The 18,727-nt window shown below is 40.8% G+C and overlaps 1 protein-coding gene across 1 annotated transcript; it reads right to left on the bottom strand.

Annotated features, from left to right (window-relative positions):
- Positions 1 to 837: 837 nt before the first annotated feature.
- phtf1 (putative homeodomain transcription factor 1) lies at positions 838 to 18,043 on the bottom strand. Its single transcript, XM_080423723.1, has 18 exons — positions 17,765 to 18,043; positions 16,888 to 17,000; positions 15,632 to 15,688; positions 14,191 to 14,260; positions 13,550 to 13,708; positions 12,514 to 12,700; positions 11,274 to 11,394; positions 10,533 to 10,736; positions 10,063 to 10,192; positions 9,606 to 9,736; positions 7,337 to 7,465; positions 6,578 to 6,847; positions 5,602 to 5,733; positions 5,395 to 5,481; positions 4,476 to 4,631; positions 3,350 to 3,445; positions 2,739 to 2,864; positions 838 to 2,355 (listed from the first exon to the last, which is right to left on the bottom strand). Exons 2-18 carry the CDS (start codon positions 16,921 to 16,923, stop codon positions 2,335 to 2,337), a joined length of 2,112 nt encoding a protein of 703 aa, XP_080279849.1. The 5' UTR covers positions 16,924 to 17,000; positions 17,765 to 18,043; the 3' UTR covers positions 838 to 2,334.
- Between the last annotated feature and the right edge of the window lie 684 nt (positions 18,044 to 18,727).

Raw genomic sequence — 18,727 nt, 5'->3', positions numbered from 1 at the left:
GTATCAATACCAGTACCACAATATAGAAATAGTCTTGTTGCAAATAAAAGTCTGGTATTCAAAATTTACTTGAGTAAAAGTACAAAAGTATTTGCATTAAAATATACTTATTGTATTGAAAGTAAAAGTACTCATTTAGCCGAATTTCCCATTTCACAAGTTTCCAAATGTATAAAAATGCTTTGAAAATAGCCAACGTTTAAATAGGGCTGAATGTATGTTTTGAAATAATAATAAAAATCTACAAAGTAACTAGTAAGGGCACAGCCCCACCGCACTTTTATTTTACCTCTGGGGCGGAATCTGCCAATGCTTTGTCAATGCAAATGCGTGGATTCTTGGAAAAAATCTGCAAGACCATGAAATGCATGAATCCACGCATTTGCATTGACAAACGATTGGCAGATTCCGCCCCATAGGTAAAATAAAAGTGTGCTGTGGCCATGCCCTAACTAAAGTTTTCGAACAATTGTAGTGGAGTAAAAAGTACAATATTTGCCTCTGAGATGTAGTGGAGTAGAAGTAAAAGTACTGAAAATTGGAAATACTCCAGTAAAGTAAAAGTACCTCAAAATTGTACTTAAGTACAGTTCTTGAGTACATGTACTTAGTTACTTCACACCACTGGGAACAAGGCTCTCAATGACACAGCTACAATGCTGTTCTCAAAGCACACGTGAAATGGGGGTCCACAGGATAATCAATTTGGCGGTCCTTGGCATGAAAAGGTTTGAGAACCACTGCTTTAACACATGGATACATGGGAAAAAGGTATAGTTCCAACATAAAGGATGAAGAGAAACATACGGCAGACAAATAAAAACTCACCACCCAAAATGTTGAAAACGATTTTCTTTATCACTTCTATATATAAGACAATACATTTGAGTAAAACTATTATCTTACCGATGTGGCTGCAAAGACAGCAGAATTTCCCTCCAGGAATCAACAGAGGTTTATCTAATCTCATAGTTGTTTTTTTAATTGGTCTTTAATACAAAGACAAGTTTGCTGGTCTAAGAACAGTGACATACAGATACCATTATAACTACTTTGAGGAACCCCAATAAATAAAGTCTGCTTAATAACGAGTTCCTTTTAATTCCCCTCAAAAGGTTGAAACCGTAATAATGTATGTTGAAAGCCTGATTGGCTTTAGATCAGTGGTTCCCAACCTGGGGTCCTAAAGATCACAGGGTGATCATGATGCACAAAATCATAACGTGCACTGGGCAATATCAAAGGTTTTTAAAACATAGCTAAAATAGCCGATCTACAAGCTTGCAGATCGGCTACTTTCACTATTCGTTGTAGGAGAAGTATATGTATACCATATTAAGTGGTTAACATATACATGTACATGGGGGGGGGGCTCCAAGGTAAAAAGGTTGGGAACCACTGAATGGCACACACCTTTTAAAATGAAATGAACCGTCGGACACCACTGAGAAACATCCCATACATAACCTGTATCTATATATCTTATGAGAGGTGGCTCAAGGCAATAATTCAAACTTTTACCTGGACGATTCCTTTCCTTATTTGCTAATAACTGTGTTTCATCAGTCCTGTGTGTCGACATTCAAAAGAGGCATGTGCAAGTTGATGTTTGAATTATGCCATAAGCACTTCTGCAATTCTCTATATTTCCTATTTCACGCTTAATTCTCTCCCCTACGCACGCACGCAAGCACACCCACACACACACACACACACACATCTTTAAATAACACACATCCCAAGCCTGGTTTACGGTGAAGCCTACAAGCTCACCCAGTTATTTTTCTTTCTTTTTTTTTCGGGTGGGGGTCATTCAAGGACCCAGGGCCAGGCACTGGGTTAAGGGACATGGCTGGGTCGCCGTGCCGACTGAGCAGCCAATGGAGTTAGAGCAGTGGTCAGAGCAGCGAATGCTTGTGGATGATGAAGTCTGATGAGAAAAGACTGGATGAACGCGACATCCAGTGTTTTGTGGGAAGGCACAGATGACGCATACACTGTCAGTAGGTTTGCACGTGCTGTATAGATCAGTGGTTCTCAAGCTGGGGGGTCCTGGAGGGGGGTTCCAGGGGGTCCCCAGCTAAATTCTTGATAGTTAGGAACCAAAGGGTTGGGACCCTTAAAAAAGGTCTGTAACTCTGAGAGTGTACAAATGGAACCATTTGTACATTCTCTAAGTTATGGGGGTCTCTGGCCTAATGCATACCAAAATGGGGGTCCTTGAAATTGAAAAAATAAGTTTAAGAACCAGTGGTATCAGTGTCCGTCTGCAGCAGGCCGTAGGTGCTGATCCAGTTTCCAGTGTCTGACCGATAGTGGTTTGGCGTATTCACATTAAGGCTTTATCTTCCATAGCTGGGACAGACAATAAGCAAAGACACAGTAATACATTGATTAGAATATTACGGTGAATTTACAAAAGAGAGTTGGCACGCACGCATGTGTGCACACACACACACACACACACACACACACACGCTTGCTCAAGGGCACTATTTTCCTCAAGCAACTGCCCGTCTCTTCTGCACACATTTCAGATTTAAAGGTTTCCCGACATGATGCTGACTTGTCTGTTGGATCATGTATTTTCTAATGTTATTAACTGTTTAAAAGAGAACTCCTTTATTTCCATTGTCAAAGCCTAATTAAGCCGTAGTTATAGAGACATGGGCAAATAAACTACTATAGTGTAATTTATACGTAGTTGTGCACCAGTGTAGGACAAAAACAGCACTCACTCTGATGTTGAAGCCCAGCAGGTCGCTGACCACGGCGGAGACAGCAGAGAGGATAACCACTTTAGTGATGTTGTAGATCAGAGGGTTCACCGTCAGACCCAGCAGTCTGAACGGAGTGTCAAGCTCCTAGCGCATGATGGAAATAAATATGTTAGATCAGCTCTGGAGCAGTGACAATGTGCAATCATTTCATCTTTGAGGGCAGAGGCCACAGAAATAAACATAGCTAGCTATTAGGGTTCAAAACCGAGCCACATAGACATTGATTATTATTATAAATTAGTGGGGGAAAAGGAGCTTAAATGGGTTTTGCACAATGTTAACATTATTTCCGTCACAGGCCATATCTGATGTTACTCACTGAAACCAACATGAATCGTCAAAATATCACATTAAGTATATCATCAAAATAGGTCACTATCATCCCACATCCTTTTAACTTCGGAACTGCCTGCAGGTCCCGTTTTGCACAGTCCTGCTATAGAGCAATAACACTCTTCAAATCAAAAGCATACCATTATGAGGAAGCATGCCGCTCAGATAATATGCTAACCTCATCTGACCTGCCCCCAAGGCTAGACAAGATCCAATACAGTGGAATTCGTTCTTACTTTCATTAGTTTTGTAGCGAGTTTCAGAACGTTGTTCACAATGTTCAGCTCCTCCTTCTTATTGGGTTTCTTTTCCATCTTGAGATACAAGTTAATCTGAATGGAGAAGAATGCACAGATACAGGTAAGTATGCACAGTTACGGCACAATAATATACTGTAATATTTCCATTAGGAGAAAAAAAGTGGGAAAAAAAATCCAGTACAGTATAGACCCCCTAATGAATACGCATTTGGCCGTAGACCCCCATGAGAAAGTATTTTGTGGCAGGGACCCCCACACATGATTTGTGCTGTTAAAATGTTTAAAACATTTATACAACTTTTTAATGTTTTTCACAAGAATATTCAATGTCTTTGGACTTGTATCCAGGCTGACTAAGAGACTTATAATATCCGTTTAGGTTATACTGATTGAAAATAATGGTTACGTCTGAGTCATAGTGACATGCCTATAATGAACGTATGTTTTTTTTAAAAGGTTATGTCTGAGTCAGAGTGACGTGGCCGTGGTTTGCCGGCCCGCTGGCCCTCTCTTAAGCCAGTGGTTCTCAAACCTTTTAAGCCGCGACCCCCCAAAAAAATCTTATTTGAACTGGGGACCCCCCCACCCTGATAAGCACTTGGAATGTAGGAGTTGAGGCATTACATTTTGTTTGACTCTGTTCCACAGATAAATTGTGAAAATAGCAACCTACAAGTTCACAATGTCTCGCAATGCGAGGCGTTGTGAGTAGATCGGCTATTTTCACAATGTTTGCCTCTTTCTTATATTATTTGACAATTTGGCCAATGTTTCAACAATTCTTTATTATAGTATAGTCTGTTGATTACTTTTGATGCAGTAAGGCTCTTTTCTCCTTTCCTTAAATTGTCACTTCACTTTCATCTGGGAACCCCCCAAAATCTTGTGGGGACCCCCCTGGTGGTCCCGACCCACAGGTTGAGAACCAATGCCTTAAGCCAATGTTAATATAAATTAGGATGTTTGAAAATGTATGAAGGTTTTTCAACGGGTAAAATGATTGTGCCGATTCTGCTAAATTAATTGAGATTATCTCAAATAATTGCAATCAGGCGATCATGTAATACTTGTGACTGCCAACTTCCAGGTTGCACAGCATTACCTGTTCGGTGAGGAGCACAGAGGCATTGCTGTATTTACAGTTGGTCTCGGATCCCAGCGCGGCCAGGCGGAGCAGGAACAGGATGAGGGATGAGCCCCACAGCATCAGCTCCCAGTTGCTCAGAGAATCCAGGAATGTCTTGTGACTCTTCAGAAGCTGAGGAACAAAGACAGGTAAGATGACAACACATTGTCATAACTGGAAGCCAGAGGTAAGTTCAACAAGGTACTGTTTGTGAACGTTCACAAGCATTTGTGGGGGGAAAATCATCGCTTGGTTTATGTTTGAGATTAAACGCTTACAAATGGTCAAAGGGTGAAGAGAGGTTGTGTGTGACAAATCACCACACCCAATGTGGAGACCCAGAGGATCTGGAAAGGATGACGGTAGTTTAAAATTTTCAATCATTTTCAAAAATAGGGAAAATACCTTAAACTGTTGTGAGCTTGTAGATCACAATATTACGATATCCAAAATCACAGATGATATCTAGTCTCATCACGATATCAATATATCATATACTGCCCAGCCCTAGAGGACGGCTCGTGTTAAAAAAAACCTCCCAGTAATATTGTAGTGTTTATTGCGAATGCTCATTGCAATTTGCAAACAATGTTCTTGAATGCACTTCAGGACTTTGAGGATAACTATTTAAGTGGTTATGGTCATGAAACACAGCTATGGGAATATCAGTCACAAATAACAAAACATTACTAAAAACAACCACATGTTAAAGCCATGGATTCACTTGAATTAACAGGCTGTGGCTGCGTGTTCCCAAAATAACTGTGTTCACTGTTCAGCCATTATTTCCTCTGTGAGGAAGACGGCTGGACTGCTGGAAACTAAGTACTATTCTATTGAATTAGTATCATCTCTAATCAGATTAATGTGATCATTTCTGGCAGACATGGCTGACCTGAGCACATATGATGAAGGAAATGGAAAGGGCGAGGAGGAAGATGGTGGAGACGATGACATCGACCGAGCGCTGGGGTCCTCGTCTCTATATTGAAACAATCATGAAGTCAATGAGAGGGACATAACAAACAAAAAGGCAAAACCATGACGCCCTCTAGTGGTCAATATTGTTTACTACAGGAGCATTTAGGGGAAAAAAGCAAACCTTGAGGAAGGACCGTAATGACAACCATATCTTTATGTTCTGTACTTTCTTCAGCCGGAAATGTGGGATTTCAGACTTCTTGGCCTTTCGTCCCGAAGTGATGTGGCTGAAGAGCTTGGCGAACAACAGTCTCTGTTAATGGAAAAAGAAAGATGTGATGTATTTCTCAACCAGAACGATGCAAATCAACTATAATTGACGTGGATGGCACTTGGGACTTGCTGTATAAAACTGCGAGAAGAGCACCTTTCTCTGATCTCATCTCTTTTAAAGATTATTCATGTTCTGTTGGGTAAAATGTTAACGTGTGCCGAGTTTTAATTAGATAGGATGCAGTACAGAGTCTCTTATCGGCGAGGGAAAGAGTACAGCGTGCAAACACGGTCATGCCCTGGATTCAAACCGGCTTATCTTAAAATTAGAACCATAATCACCTTATTGCGGAGTATGGGGCTCGTACAAGGAATTTACTACTAGCACCCGGAAAAAGAAAAGGAAAAAAACAAACATTTAACAGTTAACCCAAGTTCACAATAAGGCACTGGACAAACAAGATCCACATTAGGTCAGTATTACATATCAGAACACACACTTGCCCAATAGACGACAACACACAAAGCTCAATGCTTATTGCTTTAGGTTTGAGGAAGTATTCTAAATAGGATAAATAGAGAGTACCTGAGTGCAGGGGAGCATGCACTTTAGCCAGGATGGTGCATGAAAGGTTATTGCATTTGTAGTTTGTATTAGCATTAGTGAACCATAGCAGGTTAAATGACAGACAAGTACAGAATGGTGGGTTGGGTAGTAAAAGTATTGTAGTAATATTATTTGTTATAATGCAACTAGTTACTCTTGATACCGAGTAATAAGTAATGTACCGTAATCTAACTTTTTAAATAAGTAATAAGCAACTTGCATCTATTACGCTTCCTCAGTAACTTGCCTAACACTGTACGCCACACTTATCACTCACCTGTTTGTAGGTTCTCTCGGCCACGCACATCATAAAGAAGAAGAGGCCGGTGAGACAGAGCCTCTCCACCGTGGTGATGAGGAGGAAGGCGTAGGCTAAGGCATCCGGCCGACCCATGGCCGTCGCCACCAGCTGGATGACGTTGTGGGAGCCCAGGCGTGACACATCCAGGTGCTGGACCAGCCGGAACGCAAAGGGCAGCAGCGAGAGGGTGGCGGTCACCAGCCCGCCCAGCGCCAGGTATCCCATGCCCTGCTCTACTGACTTCACCTGAGAGTGACATGTCATTCATCGTCACACACTAAACAGGAACAGGAATGAGAGCTGCTAGACCAGGGGTGTCAAACTGGCGACCCATGGCCAAAGGGGTCCATGATTTTGAGAAAAAAACGTAGTTTCCAGACCATGACCATGACCTGAAATGATTTGTTTGACACCCCTATGATAGAAATCCCCCAAAGGTCTAGGTTGGATAAACAAACATCAAAACAAAATAGCCAAGAACAGAATCAATAAATGCACACTTAACAAAAATGTGGAACTTCCAGTCGGCCTGGATCAGGCAGTCTCACATTCTTAGCAATTATTCAATATTTTGTGCAGGTTTTACCCACCCAGCACCAAATGGGCTTGAAACAAACCTTAACATTTTTTAATAAAATACATAATGGATGTATATTATGTATATATTACTACACATTGAATAGATAGTTAATAGTTTACATATAATGAGTTGCATATTATGTATTAGAAGTGTACCCGTGTGAGGATGATCCCACTGATCTCCAATACGGACATGTCTGCTTTCTTGCACTCGCCTTGCTCCCAGATTATAGCGCTGACACGGTCCCTTGAAGGATGGCACGCCTGCAGCCAAGACAGCTGGCCCTACAAAGAGACACAATACATCAGCCGCATACCTAAAAGGATATATATAGCCTGTCTGTATGTGTAAAAAATAATTATCTATTTACTTTTTAAAGAAGTAATAAGCAACTTGCATATATATAGCATTGATAATTACAGACCCATTGCTTTAGCTAGTATACTATCCAAAGTATTGGAGAAAATCCTGTTGGACAGACTGGATAGGTATATTACCACAGCTGACAACCAGTTTGGATTTAAAAGGAAACATGGCACTGATATGTGTATTTTTGCTTTAAAGGACATTATTGCAAAATATAGAAGCCAGAATTCCACCATGTTTCTGTGTTTTATTGATGCTTCTAGGGCATTTGACCGGTTGAATCATTTCAAGTTATTTGACAAAATGTGCCAAAGAGGGGTACCCAAGTACATTATAAGGATACTAGCCTTTTGGTATGCACATCAGACTATGCAGGTGAAGTGGGGAAATACTGTGTCCGAACATTTCTATGTTGGTAATGGTGTTAAGCAAGGGGGGATTTTATCTCCTCTATTATTTAATTTATACATGGATGGTCTGTCTAGGAAACTGAACCAGTGTAAAACTGGATGTGTCATAGGTGACTCTGTAGTCAACCACCTTATGTATGCAGATGATTTAATTATCTTTTCCCCGTACAGTGCAGGCTTACAACAGCTTCTCAGGGTTTGCTCCCAGTATGGCATTGATTTTAATATTAAGTATAATGCCAAGAAGAGTAGCATCATGATAGTGCGAAGTAAAGATGATAAAAAGGCAGTATTTCCTCATTTTATTCTCAGTAGCAACATACTACTTGTGTGCAGTGAGATTAAGTACCTAGGACACTGTATATCCGATGATCTCTCTGATGACAAAGACATCCATAGACAAAGATGCAAATTGTATGCCCAGGCAAACATACTAATGCGGAAATTTCACAAATGCTCTGTACATGTCAAGGTATCACTCTTTAAAGCCTTCTGTACACCATTGTATACGGCTCACTTATGGAGTAACTACAAAGCTAGCAGCATGCGAAAACTAAAAGTAGCATATAATGATGCTCTACGGTTGCTGGTGAGGGTACCAAGATGGCACAGTGCCAGCCAGCTGTTTGTAAACCTGGGGGTACCTACCTGTCAAGCCCTGTTAAGAAATTTAATGTACAAATTCATATGTCGCCTTGAAAAGTCTGACAATCATGTTATTAAGATGTTAATTAACCCTGTCAAGAGTTCTACTCGGTTCTCTTCCACGATATGGAGACATTGGCGTAACAGCCTCTACTGACTTTGAAAAGCTGTAGTTGGACTGTTTTTATGTGTTTTTTTTTTATTTCTTTTTATTATTTTATTGCTTTCTGTGTGATTGTCATGTTTTGCTGTATGGACCCTGAGTCTGAAATAAAGATTGAATTGAATTGAATTGTAAGTATACTGTCGGTTTCTAAGGTGTACATGTCCCAGACAGTACAGGTTCATGGTGTATTACTGTGCAATAATTAAGTTGTATTAGAGTAGTGTTTCTAACCCATTGGACTGTCCAAAAAGCCAGACACAAATGACTAAGGGACGTCCACACCAAGCACAATAACTAACTATAAATATAGTTCGTTATAAGAAAAAAACGTTCTTACTCACTTGGATGGCAGAGGTCACACCACACCTATAACAACAACATCAGTGTTGATGCTCACATTATCGCTATAGTTATAGTTAACATGCTTGGTGTGGACGGCTCTTAACGACAATAACCAATTACTGGCGTCCCTATTTTGGGCAAGTCGTTATTGGTAAAAAAATCTCAAAAATAGCCCAGGCCCAAATGCTTAAAGGCGTTAACATCTGTGTTACATAGCTCTATTTTCCAATAGCAAGCATTGCTATTGATAGAGTTTCTGTTCAATTACAGGGGTCTCTTCAGCTCTTTTAGTAAACAGAAAATACATTTTCAGGTCATCATCCAATCAGTAGAGATAACTCATACAGGGTAGGATAAACATGACATCTGAAATGATGGAAGCAGATGATGAAAGATGAAACTGTAGACTGTCTGTTTTCGCTGTATGACGGTGTCAGGTTTATACAGGTAGAATGAACGTTTCTCATATCGTCTCATTGAAGGAACTCAACTCACTACGGTGATTCCTTGCTGCAGGCTGTCATCGTCATCGCTGCTCAGAGTGGTGGTTGTGGGCACGGTGATGCCCGCGTTGTACCTGCCCTCTCCGTCGCTGTCAGTGCTGCCCGTGGAGCCCGAGTCAGGCCCTTGCAGAAGGGGTACAACAGTTAATCGAAGTAATCAATTTAATCGATTACAATTTTCAAAAAATCAATATGTTAATAAAATAATCGATTAATAATCGATCCCTATTTTGGGCATGTCATTATAGGCCAAAATAGGGCTTGTAGATCTGATATTTTCACTATTTAAGCATGACGCTGTTGTGCAAAAAAAGCATAACATATAAGCAAAATGATGAACTTGATATGTAAGAAATCTAAAAGAATATATATTTTATAAGCAAATTGATTATTGATTATTCAATTAATCGATAAAACAATCGCTAAATAATGGATAGTTGCAGCCCTACCTTGCAGAAGCTCCTCCCACATGGTGTCATCAGTGTCGGAGGCGGGCCGCGAGCTGCTGCTGGGCCTGATGAGGCGCTCCAGTTCACGAGGTTTCACGTTTGTGTCCTTAGCCATGGCACCACCGCCTTCCTGCTTTCACATTACAATTTAGGCATTTAGCACAGCGGTTTTCAAAGTGGAGTTTGGGGTCCCCCAGGGGTCCCTGAGGGGGTACCAGGGGGTGCCAAGCAAAATGTGTTAATATAGCATAATGTAGAATCTACGTCTACAACACGTGGCAAAAAAACACAATAGAAAAACAAAACAATTGAAATAACTTGTAGACTGGCTAGACACTGGCTAGAGATATTTGGCAACAAATATTGTGATATTGATATTGTTTGAGAACCACTGAACATAGCAATTGTGATTGCTATGTTGCAGGCTGTATAAGTCTCAAGAGACTTGGAGAATAACACAGGATGTGTACCTGAAGTGACCCTGAGATTTTTGGCAGGGAATGGAGACTTCTCTTCCTGAGGACAGAAGCAGTGGCAGGGCCGCCAGCAGTGACACGCCTCTCTGGGTGAGATGGGGGACGGATTATTTTGCCTGCATCACCCTCTTCATCTTCCTCCTCCCCTTCCTCACTGGAGAGCTCATCAGATGCCCCAAACCCCGACTTTCTATTGGTCTGTGAGAGCACAATAAAGAAAGAACACTATGATGGCAATGTAGGGGTGCAGCAGTTAATCAAACTAATTGATTTATTTTATTATGAAAAAATTATAGATTTTAGTAACATAATCGATTGTTAAAAAACGTGAATATGACAGATCTACAAGCTCACAATTCCTCACAATGCGACACGTTGTAAGCTTGTAGATTGGGTATTTTTGCTGTTTTTGCATGACACCGTTGTATGACAAAGTACAAAGTGGATAATCAGGCTAATTAATTTAGTTGATTAAATCACGTTGATTTGTTTATATAAAACATTTCAAATCATTATTATTTTGAAGATTATTTGATTAATCAAAATAAAATTAGAATAATCGCTAAGAAGACCCGCTAAGAAGAGCTGACTGCATCTCCAAAAATGAAGTGGGCTTAAATGGAATTCTGGACCTACAGATCAATATATGTGGTGGCTGAAAGAAGTTAGTTTCATGCTCTGCTTCCCGCTACATTGTAGACAGTGCCAACCCAAAGACAGACAGACAGACAGTACCCTTCTCTCCTCGGCTCTGTACAGCCTCTGGTTTTCTTCCAGCTGCCAGGGCTTCAGTAGCTCAGCGCCATCGCTGTCTTCCTTTCCATCTGCTTTTTTCAGTCCTCTGCCCTTCCTTGGCCTGCCAAGAGACACAATAATAAATAAGAAAGCGAACACTGCTGACAAGCCATGGTCAAAGCTACCAACCTAATACCACAAGGCTGGCGAGAGTAGGCCAGAGGCTTTGTTGCACGGCAACAATGGTCCATGAGAAACGTGAGTACATCTGTGTGCACTGAGACAATAAGCCCTTTAGAGCCCTTTGTCCTCTAGGTGAAAAGACCATGGAAGGAAGCCAGATAGCCAGGCCAACGTGTGAAAAAACTTTTAATTATGCCATTACCATAAACAAGCATAGACCTGGTCTCCCTCCTAGGATACTGTATGACGCTGGTTCTCAACGTGGGGTCCGGGGACCCGCAAGGGGTCCTTGAAGGCGCTCCGGGGGTCCCCAGTTAAATGATTGATTACATTATCACATTTACAGTGTAGACAGTGGCCCCGGAGACACACAGTGTATCAAATGGGGTTTCTCGATGTGCCTGGCAGTGGGAAGTTGATGGTATATTGTTGCTGTCGGGCAGAAACCACGCATCTCCGTATTGTTGTACCCCTTTTTCTCCCCAATTTAGTCGTTATGCCAATTGATTCATCCCCACACACGGACCAACTGTGTTCGTGTGTAGACGCTCGACAAAAGCAGGATGCACCGCGGGGTGGATTTGAACCCATGACCTCCTTGGTGGTGACCAGGCACTTTACCACTGCACCACCTGAGCGCACATTTCAAATTTTAATGTTTTTTTTATTTATTTTTTATAAATTAACATTAATTAATTAATGCTCTACTTTGTCATACTACAGTGTCAAACAAAAGTAGCAAAAATAGCCAATCCAGAAGCTCACGACGCATCGCGATGCAACGCCTCGTGAGCTGGTAGATCTGCTTCTTTTTTTTTTTTAAGTGAAAGTGAAAGTGGTCGAGTGCGTCTGTGGGTTTTATAAAATAGTGAACCAATGAAAAATATTAACAAAGAGCCTGTGACTAAATAATAACCACAGTGGAACCATTGGAACACAGGCTCTTTTCCCCCTCCCCCCCATTTCCTGACATGTAATGGTTTTGGAGACATACAAGGTTTTCTGAACCGACAACAGCGATAATATCCAATGTGTATGCAGCCGAGCGGCGGCCCACCTCCGACGGCGTGCTGGGCTGGTGCTGCTGTTGCTGGCAGCCGGGCTGCAGCCCGAGGGGCTCCTGCTGGATTCTGTTGACACGATCTGGCAGTGCACCGTACCCAGCAGCAGCATCAGACACATGGGCCCAAACACCTCACTGGCAGTGGCCCCGGGGACCTCAAGGTACAACACTGCTGCTGCCACTGAGCACAGGAATGAAAAAGGAAAAGAGGAAAAAAAAGGGGGGGAAAGCAAACGATGAGAAAGAAAAACCCTCTTTAAAATTGTAATTTGTTTATTATTAACCCATTAAGACCTGGAACTGTGTCATTTTTTAGATTTGAACTAAAAAGCATTATTTTACACTTTGGGCTATTCAAAAATAGCAGATCTACAAGCTCATAGCGCGGCACCGAGTGCCGCGCTATGAGCTTGTAGATCTGCTATTTTTGAAAAATCGTGAAAATGTGTGCAAATCTTTTGAATATATATATTTTTAAAGCAAACATTTGTAACTCAAATCTTTGCTTCTGGGGGGGTCCCTGGAACAAGATATTTTGATGGGGGGTCCGCGGTCAAATACATATAATTTTGCGGGTCCTTAGACATGAAAAAGATTGAGCACCACTGATATAGAAACATAAGTTTTCAGAATACTGTTGAGATTTAGGAGACATGTAGAATCGGCTTCAGGTCTCAATGGGTTAAAGAGCCCGTCAGTACTGCAGTATGCCGTACTCTGATGGCTTTGTCATGCTTATCCTCTGACAGTTACGTTGGATGTATACAGGATTTAAGTACGTGCATTGCGACACAGTAGATGCATTGCGACACAGTAAACGAATTGCGATGCATTGCGACACATTGTGAGCTTGTAGCTCGGCTATTTTCGGGCGGAGAGATTTGGTATGGAGGTGCCAACTCAGGTCCGTATCACCAAGTATAGAGGGTCCAAGTGGTTAAGAAAAACTGTATGTAAAACAAATCATTGGGAAGATTGAAAAAGAGGGCAGTGTGTGGTCTGAGCATCATCGGGGTCTCTGGAGCTTAACCTTGCATGAAGTACAGCACCAGAAGGCACCAGCAGATGTACTTGGATGTCACCTGGATCCACCATTGGAAGAAGAATGGGAAGAGCAGCACTCTGACCAGACCCTTGCGAGTCAGAGCAGTCCACTGACTCTCTGGCTTGGCCTTGCTGAATGTGGATCCTGACAGGAAAAAGGACCATTCTTTAGTTTTGTGATCAGTGGATTGTGATAAAACACACACAGCTCACACAAGACATGTTTTTAGTTATGTTTGCACAATTAGAATGATGAAGACAAAATAAGAGAAACAAGTTAATTTGAGCAAATCACTGAATCAGATATTTTTACACCACAGTAATGATGTGTACAAACATAACATAATAATAATAACACAGCGCTCTGACCCTAAGGTGCATTATCCTAAACTGTTGAACATACACTATAAAAATAAAAATGGTCGCACTCAGGATAAATTGTTTTCAGCTCTCCAGCCTTCACACACTGATGAAGGTTGGAGAACCGACCTGTGTAAGGCAAATGGAACATAAAAACAAAGCAAACAATTCATCCTGAGGGTGACTTTTTTTTAGTTGTAAAAATTGTCAAACAACAAGATGCATAACACAACTAATATGAGAAATAAAATACATTTATTACTGTACCTCTTACTAAATCAACATCAATGAGGTCTGGCTTGATGTAACCTGTCTTCCTTGGTTTGCTGTTAATGCCCTGGATGGAAGGCATTTGGAGGAGTTAGTTACAGACATGGGGAAATGGTAATGCAGCGACTCTCAACCTGTGGGCCGTGATCGACTGGTGGGCCATGAGGAGACTGCAAATGGGTCCCCAGATAGTTGGCAAAACACTTAACTCTAAAGGCGGCTTTCCATATGCATGGCCTCACCCCACCCCACACCACACCACACCGCCCACTTGTGCATCGGTTTCCACTACAATGAAGTGGTGTGTAAGTGGTACTAAACTGGTGCCTAAAAAGTACCCAGTCCTGGGTAGGTCTGAGCTAGGCCAAGCGGGGCCAAACACTTCATAATGACTGATCACTCACCAACTTTTTATTTAGAACAGGAAATAGTTGTAAAACATATAAACAATAAACATACTTTATAGATTATTAAAATCAGTTAAAATCTATTCTAGTGTGTTATAATTATCATAGTTGTAAAACATTATAATAATTTATAGTGTATTATAATCACAGTTATAATCTATTATTGTGTACTATAAGTATCATAGTTGTAAAACATTATACTACTTTATAGTGTATTATAATCACAGTTATAATATATTATAGTGTATTATAATAGTTGTAAAACATTATACTACTTTATAGTGTATTATGATCACAGTTGTAATCTATTATAGTGTGTTATAATTATCATAGTTGTAATAAATTATAATAATTTATATTGTATTATAATCAGTTATAATCCATTATAGTGTATTATAATTATCATAGTTGTAATACATTATAATTTATATTGTATTATAATCACAGTTATAAGGATCCATTTGGTTCATACCGAACCAAATGGTTCACCCGCACGTGCACAGGTGATTTGCATTTGTATACAGGACAGTTGGCCACTCACCTACATTACATTGTTAGACAAAAAGCAATGACCTCCACCTATGTTTACATTACAAATGAGTGTCAATGACCGGAGTCTGCTACTCATACCTGTGGATTTGAGCGGGGGTACTTTTGCGTAATGGAAACGGTAGATATTTTGATGCAGTGTGGTGTGGTGTGGTGTAGTGTGGTGTGGTGTGGTGCTTAAGCTGCAATGGAAAGGGGGCATAGTTGGCAAAACACTTAACACTAAATAAATACTGCAGGACCTTAGAAGTATACAACGGATTGATTGATCATTAAAATAAACATGCTCTGAAAATGCATGCGGCCCCCACCCATCTTACCACGTGGGCTGCCATGTTATGTGGTCAGATGGGTGGGCCGTGAACCCCTTTTGAAATTTTCAAGTGGGTCCTGGTCCACAAAAGGTTGAGAACCACTGAGGTAATGCACTTATAAAGACAAACACTCTGCCCTCTCTGACCAGCATGAATCAAAAGTCTTACATTCAGTTCGGCCTGTCCCAGAGACTTCTCCCAGACTTGTTGATCATAGGCACCAATCTGTTTCAAGGACAACATGTTTTAGTTTTTTCCACAACATTTGTTTATTGAGTAAACGCTATAATCCAGTGGTTTTCAAAGTGGTGTCTGGAGACCGGTTACAGCCTCAAAAACAGTTTAAAGGTTCTATGACATTCATTTTCCCTTTTTTATTTTTTATGTTTTTTTGGGGGTTTTATGACCTCAATTACCCCCAAAAAATCGGAACTTTGAACATTCAGTGGATTTTCTGTGGTCTGGGTTTTCTGAATAATTAGGCTGAAAAGTAATCTGAGCTTGGCCCTTCGGCAGTGAGGTCACAGCCGATTAATCCCGCCCACTCTCCTCCTCGCCCCTCCCCTCCCCTATCCTTTCCTTTGGGGGGGGCGGAGCAGAGGCGATGATTGACAGGTAAAATCCCTCACCAGCGACACCCGCAGGCAAAGATTTATTTTTTCATTGCAGTTGAAAAGGCTTTAGAAATGTGAGAGAAAAACACCTGCCATGGATCAATGGAGTGGAATTTTTTGTTAAAACTTTCTATACACGTTTGAAGGACCATGACAAAGACTTTTAATGTGTGGTAAAACTGAACGTCATGAAACCTTTAACCACATTAAACCAAGATACATTGGCTATTTAAAAATAGCAGATCTGCAAGCTCACAACATGTCGGAATGGGATCCACTGTGAACTAATTGAGCTTGTAGATCTGCTATTTTCAAAAACATCTTGGAACATTTTTTTATATTGTATGAATATTATATATATATATATATATATATATATATATATATATACACAACACAAATCTTCTATGGGAGAGTGATGAGGGACCACGTCCAAATACACATTACACCCATTAAAACCGGGAAAGCATCTGTGTCATTTTAGATTTTAACCACTTAACCATTATTTTATACTTTGGTTATTGAAAAAATAGCAGACATACAAGCTATATATATATATCACTTTGTGCCGAGTTTTAGATCTGCATGAAAATTTGTGCAAATCTTTGAATATATTTATATATATTTAAAGAGAACAGATTTAACTCAAATCTTTGCTTATGGGGGTCCCTGGAACAAAATATTTTCAGAAAACTGTTAGTATTTACAAGACATTTCTCAGGTCTTAATGGGTTACTTATAGGCGGTCCTTGAGATGAAAAACGTTTGAGAACCAAAGCTGCTTTAATCCACCAAATCTGCATGCATTACCTTCTCCTGGTACCAGGCTATTCTCGCCATTGTCATGTAATGCTGGAGCCAGTGGATCCTCTCGCTGTCAGCTCATTTCACAGGACAGGAAGGGTAGGTTGACTAGAATAGGACTGCACAACAATAACAATGATCCACACTTTATCACACACCAATGGACAGAGAACAGCACAACACAACAACACAACATGAACGAACCCTACCGGCCCGGCGGAGAGAGAAAACAGCGCGCACCAGTGTTGCCATGTCGGCTTATTATAAGCGACTTTGGGCTTCTTTTTCTGTGAAGTTGCTTGTAAATTATCGGTAGTTGCTGATTGCAGTTTTTGGGCTTGCATTTTTTTTTTCAAATTATTATTTAAACCAGTGGTTCTCAAATATTTTCATGACAATGTTTTGTGACCAGGGACTCGGGAGCATTTGTGTGGTGTTAGAAATGTTTCAAAAATATTCCAAATATCCCACATTTTATTGCAAGAGTTTTTGAAAATAGCAGATTTACAAGCTCACAACACGTCGCGAGTTGTGAGCTTGTATATCGGCTATTTTTTCCCCCCTCCAAATAGCCGATAAAGTGCTCATGTGGCTAAGTTGCTTCTTTTGGGCTTGTTTTCATAGACCTGGTTGCTTATTTCTCTCGCAAAAACCTGGCAACACTGACGCGCACAAAGCCACAAACAAAATGCGTTGAGGGAAACAAAACAATGGTCAACAACCAACAACAACAGCAGCCATGTAAAAACAACAAACACTTAAATGTCGATGCTAGCAAAGTTAGAAAACTACCACGAAGCCAGTTTGTAAGTATGTTTAAAGTACCGAATATTATATCCACAGTGACCAGGAAACGTGTTTTTAAAAAAAGGCAACAATTTACCTGAAGGAGCAAACGGTTGCAGCTTGAAGTTGTTATAAAGTGGAAGAGATTCATGTCAGAACGCTGTGAGGAGGTGCTGTCAGCACTGACTGACTGGAACATTAATGATGTACAAACTGTCTGCAACAACGCTACCAATTACGCTTTTGAGAGTTGATTTCCATTCGATGTTTCACTTGTTTTCTTTTAAAAGCGTCCGAACTGTTATTACAGCACTCACTACTCCGACTCGGCTTGGTTTGGTTTGGTTGTTGTTTGGTGGTGATACTTTCACTTCCCTTTTCCGGGGTTTTGCTTTGTTTACACGTTTCCCTGAAGTTCTGCGTAATAAAGCCAGCCAATCACATCACCGTGTATGTATGTGTGTGTACGTGTGGGCGTGAATGGAATGCACGGGGCAAGATGAGACAATACTCCCGAGATGATGATGGTTGCTGGAAGGTGAGTCACAAGCTCATCATCTAGCTCAGGGGGTTTCAACCGGTGGTCCGCGGACCACAGGTGGTCCCTGGCCATGCATTAATTTTTTTTTTTTTTTTTTAACTTTTAATTACTTACTGTATGGTGTGTGTGATATGAAATGTGACCTAGATATTATATTGATGTTATAGCTATTTTCTCCAGCTCCCTGTGGTGCATGAACCCCCCACCACTATTGTGTGGGGTGGGTCTATGATGGACCCACCACGCACATGGACCCACCACGCACAATAGTGGTGGTCCCCAGGTTGCTCTTAGTCAGGATGGTGGTCCCTGGGTCAAAATCAGTTGAAAACCCCTGATCTAGCTGTCACTCTTTGCTATCACACAGTTAGTCAAACTTTTAATTACAAGGGACACCAAGTTTGGTGTGCATTAGCACAATGGTTCTAAACCTGTGGGTCTGAAGTGACAATTCAAGGATTTTTAAGACCTTTTTAATACCTAAAAAAAGAAATGACCATAACTGCATAAAACGTAATA

The sequence above is a fragment of the Gymnoscopelus braueri genome, assembly GCF_963280865.1.
Source record: "Gymnoscopelus braueri genome assembly, chromosome: 3".
Taxonomy (NCBI): domain Eukaryota; kingdom Metazoa; phylum Chordata; class Actinopteri; order Myctophiformes; family Myctophidae; genus Gymnoscopelus; species Gymnoscopelus braueri.
This window is presented reverse-complemented; position numbering and strand designations above follow the sequence as displayed.